Source organism: Gadus macrocephalus, chromosome 7 (assembly GCF_031168955.1).
Source record: "Gadus macrocephalus chromosome 7, ASM3116895v1".
Taxonomy (NCBI): Eukaryota; Metazoa; Chordata; class Actinopteri; order Gadiformes; family Gadidae; genus Gadus; species Gadus macrocephalus.
In genome coordinates this window covers 8,437,512-8,450,947 of record NC_082388.1, presented here as the reverse complement: position 1 = coordinate 8,450,947, position 13,436 = coordinate 8,437,512, and the positions used below count along the sequence as shown (strand labels likewise).

At 38.5% G+C, this 13,436-nt stretch overlaps 1 protein-coding gene across 1 annotated transcript; it reads right to left on the bottom strand.

Moving 5' to 3' along the window:
* Positions 1-9,134: 9,134 nt before the first annotated feature.
* myl10 (myosin, light chain 10, regulatory) lies at positions 9,135-13,419 on the bottom strand. Its single transcript, XM_060056399.1, has 7 exons — positions 13,281-13,419; positions 13,018-13,107; positions 12,736-12,811; positions 11,727-11,831; positions 10,113-10,191; positions 9,437-9,485; positions 9,135-9,327 (listed from the first exon to the last, which is right to left on the bottom strand). Exons 1-7 carry the CDS (start codon positions 13,281-13,283, stop codon positions 9,223-9,225), a joined length of 507 nt encoding a protein of 168 aa, XP_059912382.1. The 5' UTR covers positions 13,284-13,419; the 3' UTR covers positions 9,135-9,222.
* Positions 13,420-13,436: the final 17 nt, after the last annotated feature.

The following is a 13,436-nucleotide window of genomic DNA, read 5'->3' as shown; positions in this document are numbered from 1 at the left end:
CAAACAGTTCATTTACAAAAGGTACTCTTAGTTCATCACAGAAGGGACAGTATAAATGAAAATGAGATTCATTGTCCACTTCTTGTAAATCACAAAGTTCACAAAGTCTCTGTTCCTCTGGGATATTTTTAAATCTGCCGACCTCAAGTGCCAGGGGAAGGATTCCCATTCTTAATTGGGCAATCCAGGATCTCTGATTTCTTGGTAAATTTGTTTTAACATATAATTCTGTTTCATAATTATGCTTGATTTGGATGTATGTCCGTAATTTCGGTTTTAACATTATATCATTGAACCATTTTTCATTGAACCCGACAAGTAACTTTTTTCTCATTTTGTTTATGCTGCATGATAAATTATTTCTATAGATATACTGAAATTCGGCTTCTTCAAAGACAGCATGAATCTCTGCGGCCCATGGAGAGTTCTGGACTTTACTCCAAAGGAAAACTTTCTTATTGATCCTGTCATCTGACATATTAACACAACGATTCCACAGTCTAATCATATCACACTTTCTCCTTATTGTAGCAGGAATCCAACCCATGTCCCCCTGAACAGCCAAAGAGGGAACATATACAGTATATGAATACCCAGAAAACAACGTATAGCTCTGTTTTGTACTGCATCTGAGATCTTTCTTTCTTTAAATCCCCATACCCCAGCAGCATAATTCACAATGGGAGAAACACATGCATCATACAATTGAGAGTAAGTAGAATAACCAAGGTCTTTACATATTTTTAACTTGTTAACAACGGAACCCAAAGCTCTACCAGCTGAATCAGCCAGGAGTTTAATTACATGTTCATAATTCATAAATTCATCGAATGGAAATCCTAAATATTTATTAACAGATGTATCTTCTAATGCCATATCAGAAAAAGTTAAGATTTTCTCACTTCTTGGGACACCTCTTTTTCTGAAATGAATCATACAAAGATACATTTGTTACAAAGATCATAGATAAATATTGAATATTTATTATTATTTTTAATTTTCTTGTAAGCCTTTTTCATTGGAGTTTGACCGGTGAGGCTCTCTGCCATTACCACAGGTCTCTGCTATGAATAGCAGAGACTATGTTTGGCTCCTCCTGCTTATTGAGCCTTGAGAATTCCTCCTCTATCTGGTGGTGTTCATATCAGCAAGCACCCTGTTGAGTATTCACATAGTCTGGGTCTTCTGTCAAAAAGAAAAGGAACAATTAATTTAGTGTAAAACAAAAGCTATGACACTTAAAGGATAACTTCAGGACGGTCAACCGGGTCTTTAGTTTCTCAGAATTTTTGGTCTTAGGGACTTATGCAAACAATATTGTTAAGATATATTGTGTCCAGTATTGAGGGGGAACGCTGCTACCGTAATGAACAAAGCGTGCTGCAATGTAATCCTTTTGGGGCCAAAGCGCCCTGTCAATGGCTTTCCTTCTGCACGGACAGGCTCAGATTACATTAGGGAAAGAAACAGGTTTTTCTTTGATATTTTTGCTACATCTGGTCAGTTTTTTAGTGTCAATCAGAATCAAGTATTGCTCAAGGAGAAGTATTGGAAAAGGAGGAGTATCGGTTTACGTTTTAGATTACAGTTTGCAACATACCGTGTAGTTCCTCCCGAGTTATGGCCTAATCTTTTTTTACTAATGGTGTACCATTCTTGCAAAGAATTTATACTGCAGTTCTTTGTTAACTACTGTGTACCTATATTTTATGTACGATCTATCTTATGAGCAATAATTACAGACTTTTGGGAGGAATTAAGAGAGAATTAATTTAATTATATTAGTAAGTTATTAATAGTTATTAATATACACTGGGTAGGCTACCCATTCTATTTTTTAGGGTAGCTTTAGTATGACCATAAAACCAAGAAATATCGGGACGTTTTACAGAAGATTGAGGGAGGACTTTTGCATCATGCAATTTTGTTTCAGAAACAAAGAAACAAAAAGGCGTTTCGTTGTACCATGGCTCGAATCGTGTTCGACCAGCACTACAGCTGTTTGAGATTCAAGCTTATCTTTTCTTCAGCTCTTTGCATGGCCTCCTTACATCCCAAACATAAAAACATCGGTAACTATACTATAGTATTGCCTATAATCACCTCACTGCCTGATTATATTATAAACTGCATACACTTCTTTGGCCCCAATTTTAATGATTCAATGATAAGAGACGTTAAAACCTCACAAAGACATACCAAGCTATAACCATTGATATAAAGTTATGTGTATTTGCAAAAAAATAAGCTTAAAGCAGCTGCAGCTGTCAGTTTTGGTTGGTTGGCCCCCGAACTCCGAGTTCCAATTCTCACTCAAGGTCACCCTGTTCAACAACTCGTGAGATTTCAGAGTGAATCAAGTGAAAGGGAAAAAAGTTAGGTTTCTCTGTAGGGATAATGTTGTCAGACATGAATAGTATCAATCTGAGCCTGTCAGTGGCAAACAATAAGCATTTTTAGTGGACATACTGTACATTGACAAGCCGATATTGCCTAAAGAATTACATTGCAGTCCGTTTCGCGAATTATGACTGCAGCCTTATCACTCCATATTGGAACAATTTCAAAGATGTTTGTTTCTGCATTCCCCCCTTGATGGGAAAATAGAGTCAAGGTCGAAATATCCCGAACTTATCCTTTTAGTTAGAAACAAATTACAACATTTACCTGTTAAATCCTCAATGTTTTTTAAGAATTCAGAGTTTTCATAATCCTCATCTGTTGAAGTGAAACAGCAGTTTAAAAAAACAACTCTGTCATTTTAATTGAAACAAAAGATTGCAAAAAAAATTGAAAGCAACATTGATGATGAATGTGATCATATCAAAGTGTTACGTTGGAACCACATACCATCGTTGATCGATGAAGCAGTCAAAATATTTTCATAGTCACATAAATTGGAAGCTGAAAGAAAGGAATGTGGAATGCATACATTTGAGGTTATAATATTATATATTATTATAATATTATGATATCACAAAAGTAAAAGAGTGTTCCGTGTTCTTGTAAATGGGTATCCTATGAGGTTGATCAGAAGTAAGTGCAAGTCCACTGGCTTGCTTTCATAAAATGTAGGGCTTCAATGTACAACCCAGTCTCACGGAAATACGTGACATTGTAATTTAAACGTAATTTAATCTATTCATTCGTGATCTGGGTCACGTAATTTAATTTTTTTTGTACCAAAACTTAATAATTTCAAACTCATTCTAAAAAGAAGAGATGAAGCAGCTACCTTTTACCGTCGCGGTTTGCCAGCAGAGCAGCGCACCTGCATTACATATACCTGTGAATTGTCAGAAATGTGTTCCCTTTGGCACGGAAAATTTTAAATTACGTGCCCCAGATCATGAATGAATAGGTTAAAAGTATTTCCGTGAGACTGGGTTGCAATGACACAAGCCTCAGAAATTCTACTGACAAAAAAGACCTGTGCTTACAGCTCTAACTTGTACTTTACCCCACACATGAAGGCAACTGCTCTCATGCATGTGTGAAGTAAGCATTTCACACCCTAACCACAATATGCTTATTTATTTAGCATTTGAGTAATTGCATAAAATAAATGTAAAAGTTTATTATGATTGTGTAGTGATCAACGTTACTGCAATTCTCAACATCTTACGAAGAAAAATAATAAACAACATGCTCACCAGATGCTGCTTGTTTAATTTCCTCAATGTTTCCATACACTGCAATTGGAAGTGGGGAGCTGTATAAAAGACCATACAAATATGATAAAAACCACAGATGAAACATATGGAGGTAATTCAGTGTGACGTAGAGACCATTCAGGTATAGGGGGAACACACTTACACATATGTAGCCTCAAAGCCCTCTTGGTCTGCAAAACAATGTGGTTAACATTAGAGTTTACCTTGAACTATTCTGTAAAGTTCCATGATCAGTTGATATAGTCATTAAAGAATATAACATATAACTATTAATACATGGGTCAAACTAGTACCAACTTACCACCAATGACAAATGTGTAATCTTCATTTGCAGCTGAAATAGAAAATACCCTTTGTCATACATTTCTTATGATATAACAAAATACACAAAATAAATACGCAAAATACGCCAAATCATCACATTTGAAAAAAACTTCAACATTATTACATTGCGAATATGAAAACGGTATCATCAAGTTTGGTGCATGGTAATAAAATATATATTTTACTTTTATGAAAGAATTTAATAAGGAAAGTTTACAACTGGAGATCTTACATTGAGAGATATGGGAATGTCTCACTTCAGTTTCCCTGAAAATTACATATGTTTGAGTGAGATTAAATACATAAAGTTTTACAAAACCATTTTTGTAGGTTAATGGAGCTGAGCTCATGTTGCATACATACTCTTGGTTCTGTGTTTTCATTTGATTGGGGCGCGTTACTGGAAGATGATAGACGATGAGTTAATTCATATAATCACAAAATGTTACCCAACATGATTATAACATACAACATATAATTTGTCGCACACAATTTCTTCCCTCAACACATACTTTTTTATCAAGTAGAACTATATCGCTCGATAAATGTACATTTGAATTAATATTGTAATTAAGTGTATTTATATAATGTATATAATAATGTTATTAAGTGAAACCAGGGAGTGTACCTGTCTTTGAGCGTGTGACAGCAAATCGGCTGCCTTCACGTTGGCTGTTGGCGAAACACTATTTTTAAATTGAATCTTTGAAAATGATCAAATGCCTATTTGAAATATCCTCTTGTTTTCCTACTATGTATATTTGTACTACTACTTTACATCAGAAAATGTGTATGTTTCAGTTTTTTAATATTTATAGAACATTGATTTCCTATACTATAAGACAAATTAGGAATCTTTTGAACACTTTGAATGCAACCAACAACACACTTGTTGGTTGTCACAAATATCACATTTGAAGTCTGCATCCCTTAAAATGTGAGCACACAATTTGAAACAATCCAGATGCTGTTTAATGCATTTCAAACTACTCACATTCTATACACATTCTATTGCATCACCCAAGTGGGTGCTACATATTGGTGGTGGTTAGTGAGGTCCCCCCATCACTTTAGGCGTCTTTGAGTGTTATTAATTATTATTATTCTTCATGTTTAACCTCTGTTTTCCTTTTATTCCTAGTCTGTTTTACATAGTTTTGAATGATGACTATATGCTCTGTAAGGTGACCTTGGGTGTCTTGAAAGGCGCCTCTAAATTTAATGTATTATTATTATTATTATTATTATTATTATTATTATACATACACCTCAGGCTCGTAAATGTTTTGAAGTAAAACAGACACATTTTCTGACGTAAAATAGTAGTACAAGTATACCTTGACATACCTAATAGAAACAGCAACCATAATAAATTTTCATTCAATTAAAGGAGATTCAACAAAATGATTAATGATCAACCTCCAAGCTCCTGTTATAAATAAATACTCACAATATCTGAGGGTCATATATCGAGGATTCCTGTTGGATGATTTCTGCAAGAGAGAAGAGTCTGTTTTCTTATTTTTCAGTTTTACATACATTCTACCTTGATTTTGTATTGTTTTAAATAGATGCACAACAAATGTGAATGGTTATTGCCGTATAGAACATCAAAATCACAAATCAATCCCCATGGGGAAATTGATTATGAATTGAAAATTTTAATTTCCCATTTCCAAAAACATTGAAGAGCGTAAAGAACTTACTGGATTTCTTTTTGCACTTGAGACACAGAAGACATAGCATGCTGAGTGAGGCTGAAGACACAAGCATCAGCACGGCCCCCTCATTAATGCCAAGGATTGTCATGCCTCAAAACACAAATAGTTTATCCAGTCAGCATTACTCATTCACTTCATATATTTGGTTGTGTAATACTACATGTTACATGTTTTGTTACACATTATTGGGTTTCTGTCCCTCTGTTCTACCCTCTTTCTACATGTTTGAACTTCTTTATTTCTCAAAAAAAAAAAGTCCTATTCATGACGAGCATTCTTTCCACTGTTCTTTTATCTCAGTGGTGACCTGATGTGTTAGACTACAATTCAATTAGGTAGAAAAAGGTATTTGTTTAATTGAAAATATTCTAAAAATGATCACTGAATTGATACTGGTGAACCTCAATAGGTGTCTTACAAAAAGCTGCAACATATTCTTGATAAAAGGATGAGAAGACATCATTTTCAAATGTTTTAACCTTTCAAGTAAACAAGCCGTATGTCATGATATATGTTGTCGTACCTTGCTGTTATCTTCACAGAAGTCTCTTTGTAATGGCATAACCAACAAAAGAAAATGAACATGACCTTTTGAGCAAACGTTAATGTGCTTCCCCTTTCCGAAATATTGACACCACATCCGTCCTCTTGAGCACTCTGCAAGACCACCCCACCAACACACTCATGAGTAATGGCTCTGCTTTCTTTCTTTCTACTTTCACATCCTATTCACAATTGATCCAGGGCAGTAGAGGAGCTGTGTATGTATACTGTGCCATGTTTTCAAAAACTCTTTGCTACGCTTTAACATAACATCTGCAAATCTTTCATATCTTGTATCCTTTTCAGTTATATTATGAAGAATATATTCTCAGTGGAAAGAGAGTTGACCAATGTGATTGGGCTATCCTCTGCCCTACAGACTCTGCCAGGGTTTGAACCTGGTGTGCTTCGACTTGAAAGCACAGTTAAAAACTGTGGTAGAGTGAGCCACCGAGTGCTAAACTGTGGTAAAGTGAGCTGCAGAGCCCCCGACAAAGATAGCCGATGGTGATTGGTTCCCCTGGTTCACACGTTTGCAGGATCAAGCAGTCAAAAAACGACCTTGTGGTGAATTAATGTTTCCTTTTGCAAAACAGAACTCTTCTGCCATCTTACAGAATAGAACAGAACACTGACCAACCCCTTTTTGAACAGCTCTGGTTCCGGAAGTACATTTCCCATAAATATTCTCCACGGACGTTATACAAAGCCAATCGTTTGTCAAGGTAGTCGTGACCAAAAAGTTAGATTCAGGCCAAAAAATAATTTTGAAAACGGAAGAAAAGGCAAAGGGACAAGACTGTGTGCATTGTTTTTGTGAACGAGTGAAGGAACTACTCATCCCCTTATCCATTGCAAACCTTTGGGTAATGGTTCCAACCCAATAGTTTAGTGCACTTCTTGCATCTTATAACCTTTGTCATTATTCTATTGTTTATATTGGATTTAGTGTAGTGGGTAGTGTAGTGGGTACAATGAATCGTGAATAAAGCGTGTTTTTTCTAAAAACTAGATGTTGCCTGTTTAACTTGTGGCTTCTACAGAAGAATACGCCATCGATTCACAATATAACGGCGCGTGATATGTATACTTTGTATGGTTAAGACATTATGGCTTTTATTCAAAACCTCTGTGAAAAAAATGAATGGAATTTTTACTTCCGGAACCACGTTGTTACACAGGGCAGTTAAGGAAGTGTAGTCTTTGACAAGGAAGAGGCGAAAGGGGTACTTATTTGGATGCAATCTGCAGCCTCACCGCTAGTTGCTGCCAGATTCTAAACACTGAACCTTTTAACATTTTCCCCTTGTTTGATCTTCATAATTTCCTCATATATAATAATTTATGTAGTCATTTAACTCAATCCTGAATATATTAAATAAAACATAAAAGGATTTAAATTAAAGGTCACCCTGGCTTTGAACAAATTTCACTTCATTTTGAGATTGTACAGTAGAGTTTTTTTAAACGTTGAGGTCAAATGACGTAACACATTCCTAATTTCCTAAAAATGTAACTGCAAAAATAATCATAATCCTTAATAGGTTATATAACATGCAGTCGGTAGGCTGTAAGTTCATCATATCGCCTGGGTTGAGAGCACAACACTACGTCACCAGGTTGGAGGGTGTAAGGTGCAGCGTGTCGGCGAGCGTCCGAATACACCTTCATTTTGGCTTCAGCCTTGCGGTCTCTCCTGCGAAGATCCTTGTCCAGTCCGATGGGTGTGCTCACTGAAGGCATCTTTGTGTGCATCCTGCATTTGAGCAGCAACTCAGTGGGTGATGTTGCGGTTGTGCTGTGTGGCGTTGAACGGTACTCACGCAGGAACGTGTAGAGATGCTGCTTCCAGGGGATGTTCTCCATGTTGGCGACACGGAGGCCCTTTCCAAGTGTTCTCATAAACCTCTCTGCAGTGGCGTTTGCCTGGGGCCGTAGTGGTGATCTTTCGATGTTGAAACCCCATGTAGGCCGCAAACCTGCCGAACTGCTTACCGAAGGGGGGGCCGTTGTCTGTCTTCGCGTTCCGGGGATGCCAAGCATCGAGAAGATCTTGTCCATGACAGGGATAACAGAGTTCGCAGAGGTGGAGTGCATGACTTCCACCACAGGCCAGGGTATCGGGAGTACTCATCTACGTTGACTAGCAAGTGTTCACCTGTCGGCAGTGGGCCGTAGAAGTCTGCACGGACTCTTCAAAGGTCAAAATTAAAGGTCCCATGACATGACACCAGGCGTGGCACCTCTTTAATAGGTTTTGTGACATATTCAAATGTTTCCTGTTAAGGTTCATCCTACAGACTATGAACAGATTTGTGCAACACTAAATAACACGAGTTGTCCTCTTTCTTTTGCTTTCTTAAACGCTCCATCAACCCTCCTACATGCCAACCTAGACCTGAGGGATCGTAGGTCAGAATGTCAAAGCAAACTCCTTACCAAGGAGCCTAAGCAGGAGAGGTCAGACTCTACCCCAAACACAAACTCCTTACCAATGAACCTTGAGATGTCAGACTCTGCCCAAAAGACAAACTCCTTACCAATGAGCCTAACCTTGAGATGTCAGACCCAATCATGATGCGAGTTTAAGCCATGCATTACAATCGTCTGCCTAAAATATGTTTCTGTTGGAAAATATTTGAAACACCATAAGCAATGTATCAGGTTTGATCGAAAAACCTTGGGTCCAGTTCTGGATTTCTGGAGTTGGTTCCTCAAAATCGGGGTAGCTAAAATACAAAGATGTAGGGCGGAGCATTTAAAAGATAAATCATGAATGACACTCCTCTACCCTTGAAACTAGTGTATTTGTGTTTGTGACAATGGATTCAGTATGTATGAGCTGCTAGAGATAGAGCCATAGACAGGGACAAAGAAGTCATTGTATTTTAATACATGTCTCGTGTGGCACAGCTTACAGTAACTATGGACTAGATCAACAGGGCTGGGAGAACTTCTATTCACTCCGGCTCCTTGTCCTCCCCATGAGTGATAACGTAACACAGGTTTGTGTAGTCCAGGTTGCCCGCAACATCCAGGGGGAAGTTGGTGAACATCTCATTTACCTGGATCAAAGAGACACAGTGAGGAACCATGGCAAGGTGTGTTTATAGGGATACCAAAAGTTAGGTGATGATTGGGTGATATATGTGAGCTATTTTGAAAAAGTATTACCTCTTCCTCTGTAAACTTGTCCGCCTGAGACATTAGGCTGTATTTGATGCTGAAAATGACAAGGTTTAATAAAAAAATGTAACGTTAATCTTTGAGCATATATAGACATTTGCTAAACATACCATCTGTACAGGTAACAAACAGGATTGGGTAGACCCATTAATATCATAGACTCATTAATATCATCAGAACATGGACACAATGTTTAAAGTGTGTCTTTGAAGTGTGTGTGTCTTGGTTTTTCTGCTGATCTAATGGTATAGTTTGATGGGTGTGATGTGGCTGTTTGTCTGCTGATCTGATATATAGTTTGATGGGTGTGATGTGGCTGTTTGTCTGCTGATCTGATATATAGTTTGATGGGTGTGATGTGGCTGTTTGTCTGCTGATCTGATATATAGTTTGATGGGTGTGATGTGGCTGTTTGTCTGCTGATCTGATATATAGTTTGATGGGTGTGATGTGGCTGTTTGTCTGCTGATCTAATGGTATAGTTTGATGGGTGTGATGTGGCTGTTTGTCTGCTGATCTGATATATAGTTTGATGGGTGTGATGTGGCTGTTTGTCTGCTGATCTGATATATAGTTTGATGGGTGTGATGTGGCTGTTTGTCTGCTGATCTGATATATAGTTTGATGGGTGTGATGTAGGTGTTTGTAATGCGGTCCGTCTCACTCTTCTCCCCGGAGTACACCCGTCGCATCTGGGTCGAACAACTTGAAGGCGTTCAGAATGGTTTCCTCAGGGTCAGTCCCTAAACGTTGGGCGGGGTCAGAGCAGCACATTTATTGATGGAACCGCATTACATACATGTGACATATTTTATAGCATGATATACCGGTAACTAAATGTCACTAACTCCATAAAAGTATCCATTTAACAAAGCATGATTTTTTTTTAGAATCTGGAAGGATGTATATATATATCCTTATACTTTGTAAGAATGCTTGATTCTGATTGGCAGGGAGGAGGGCATTAACCCGGCAGGTTGCCCGCTGACTTGTTGGTTGTACTTGCTGCTGACTGAGCAAGCGTCATCAAAAATAGCAGATCAATACGCCGCTTGTATTTTTTTCTATCACAGAAATTTCATACATGAGGTCCATTGTAAAAATAAACCTTGTTTCTAAAAGTTTCTAAAATGTGTCGGAAATCTATCGGAGGGTCAGTCAATACATAGTTTTGCAAGTGAGATACAATGTAGCAACAACGTTATTAAACTAGTGATCAGATGCAGCCTTGTGTGGTTGCTATAGAAACTAATTAGCTACAGCGGAGCTAACGTTATTCACCGTTGTTCTAGACATTGCAGCGTTTTAAAAATGGACGAATTCATTGTCAATTATAATGTATTTGGAGTAGGGAAGACGTTTGAGAACTGTTTATTGCCCTGTATCTTGGTGATTATCCCTTACTTATACATTCATTGCAAACAATATTTGGAATAAGGAATGCATGTTTGATCGATCGTAATTAAAGACTTAAAGTATACATTTAATAAGCATGCAATACGAAAAAGATAAAGCATGATTATTAAATTATTTGAATTGTTTTATTAGGTTGGCAAGCAAGAAGTAGAATAAACAGGATAATCACCTCAAGGCAGGGCAATAAACAGTTTGATATGCCCGGCTCGTGGAAGGTTACCACCCTCGATTTCTGGCGGTAAGCCATCCACGAGCCGGGCATATCAAACAGTTTATTTCCCTGCCTTGAGTTCATTATCCTTTACTTATTACACGGGTCTTCTCAATGCCGTGGAACGCTTCGTTCACTTGCATGGGCCCTTCAGAACTTCCGGCAGTGAATTATATTTGATAATTCACCGTTGCTAGGTATAATTGACCGCTGTCAAGGAAAACAAAGGATTCTTTGCCTCTAATGACGTCTTTGGTAACACTCCGCAAGTAGTCCGGTATTGTCAACCCCAGCGTACTCAGTTGCTAAGCGACGTCAACGTTTTTGTCGCGACTATTTCTCTGCTGATCAACACTACGAATGCTGGTAAGAAATAAAAGACACACCTTGTGAAGTTATTTTTTCGTTTTGTTAAGTAGCCGTTTAATAAGCGGGATAATGTATAGAACGTCGCCGGTCATTATCGAAAATAAGCCCCGACAGGGCGAAGCAAGACACCTCCGCTGCGAGTCAGTGATCTGTTTGCCCTGTCGGGGCTTATTTTCCCGATAATGACCGGCGTTCTATAATTGATCACTATATTTCTATATCATTTTTGCATACGTTGTAAACCCATCTATATTTACTATTAAACCGGGGGATAGCACTGACCTTTGAGCTTTTCTCCAAACATAGCCAGGAAGATTGTGAAGTTGATAGGGCCAGGGGCCTCCTTCATCATCTCGTCCAGCTCCTCATTACCCACATTGAGGCGGCCTGTGCCAAAACACAGAACACAAAACACCCATAGAGAGGCTGATGTTTGCTGACATAAACCTTATATTTCTCAAATTTCTCAAAAAGAAAATTGAAGCGGGGGCAACTTTGACAGTGTTTGAGCGACAGTGTTTTCATGGATCCGGTAGACTGCTTTGTTTCAGTTTGTTGAATTTTCTTTTACCACTGACGTTCTTTTAACAAATAACATGTTTCTTGGTGTCAAAAGTTGCATATTTAAATTAGACAAACCCTACCAGGAACATTTCATTGGGATTCAGATCAAAAGTAAACCTTTTCATATTTAGCTCACTTGACCCCTATACAACTGGTACAATACAATCTGTTTCTACGGTCAGACGTGACCAACAGATAGAAGGAGGGAAGGGAGGGCTTGGAGTGCCTCTAAATAGGGCTCATCTTACGCACCAAAAGGAGAACAAGAGAGATCATTCTTCAAGGGTACACAGACACTAAATGTGCCCAATTGTTCCTCTGGGGGTACAATGTACAATGTTATATCTCATGTATATATCAACGTCACCTTAACGTCATCAATCCAAAAGACATCCCTAGGGTAATAAGGTGTCCTTGACCAGAAGGCACCTAGTCAGTCCCCGCCGCCCTCTGCTCTGCATTGAACCCACTAGGGACGGGTTCAATGCAGAGCTCATGTCTCGTTATACTGGTGCAATGAACATATTGTAATGAGGAAGACTCCTCTCCTTCTTCTAATAATGTCTCAAAACTTGCCTGAGAGGTGTGACTTGATGTGGAGCCTCGGAACGGTGACACAGGTTCCGTGAGGTCGGACGGTGTGCCCGTGTGTGTTTGCTGTGTGTGTCTGCAGTGTGTGTCTGCTATGTGCGTCTGCTGTGTGTGTCTTCTGTGTGCGTAGACCCACCTAAGGCGGCGTACGTGTCCCTTAAGTCTCCCTTGTCGATGACACCGTCTCTGTTCTGATCCATGATCGTGAAAGCCTGAAGGAAATACATACATGCAAATGAGCCCTTATATACTGTACAGTAATACAGTTGTTATACATTTAATCATCATTAAATGTATAACATTTAATGATATATCATTTAATTTAACATAGTTTTAATGCAACACCATAACATTTTGAAAACAACCACAACCAAACAACCACCAGCACCAAACAACAAATCCTCAAATGTGGATCCACCTCCTTGAACTCTTGGATCTGGGACTGTTCAAACATGCTGAACACGTTGGAGCCAGCATCCGCAGTCTTCTTCTTTGCCTTCTTTGGCGCCTAATAGGATAAAGACAGTTGTTCAGTTAAGTAGAGTGCTCTGACCTAATGGCAACACATCAGTGGGTGTCAAAACTTGAAGAGACTTAGAGGACTCATAATACAAAAGATAACACAATACGAGGCTGCAGAATAAGATAAAACGTCACTGGTGAAATAAAACCGTTTCTTACCATTGTGAAGAGCTTCTCAGTAGGTCTCTGCGCACACACACACACACACACGCCCACACAAATGATTGTGGACAATCAAATCGGACTCATGTCTGTTTTATAGCCGGACAGTTGGCTCATCTCTCCACCTGCGCTAAGTTTAGACAATAGGGGTGG

Coding starts and splice junctions, on each gene's coding strand:
- myl10 (XM_060056399.1), bottom strand. Junction 12,812..13,017: donor AGATCCAAGAGTTCAAGGAG/GTGGATCCACAT, acceptor TATTTCCTTCAG/GCTTTCACGATCATGGATCA. Junction 9,486..10,112: donor GGTGTACTCCGGGGAGAAGA/GTGAGACGGACC, acceptor TGTCATTTTCAG/CATCAAATACAGCCTAATGT.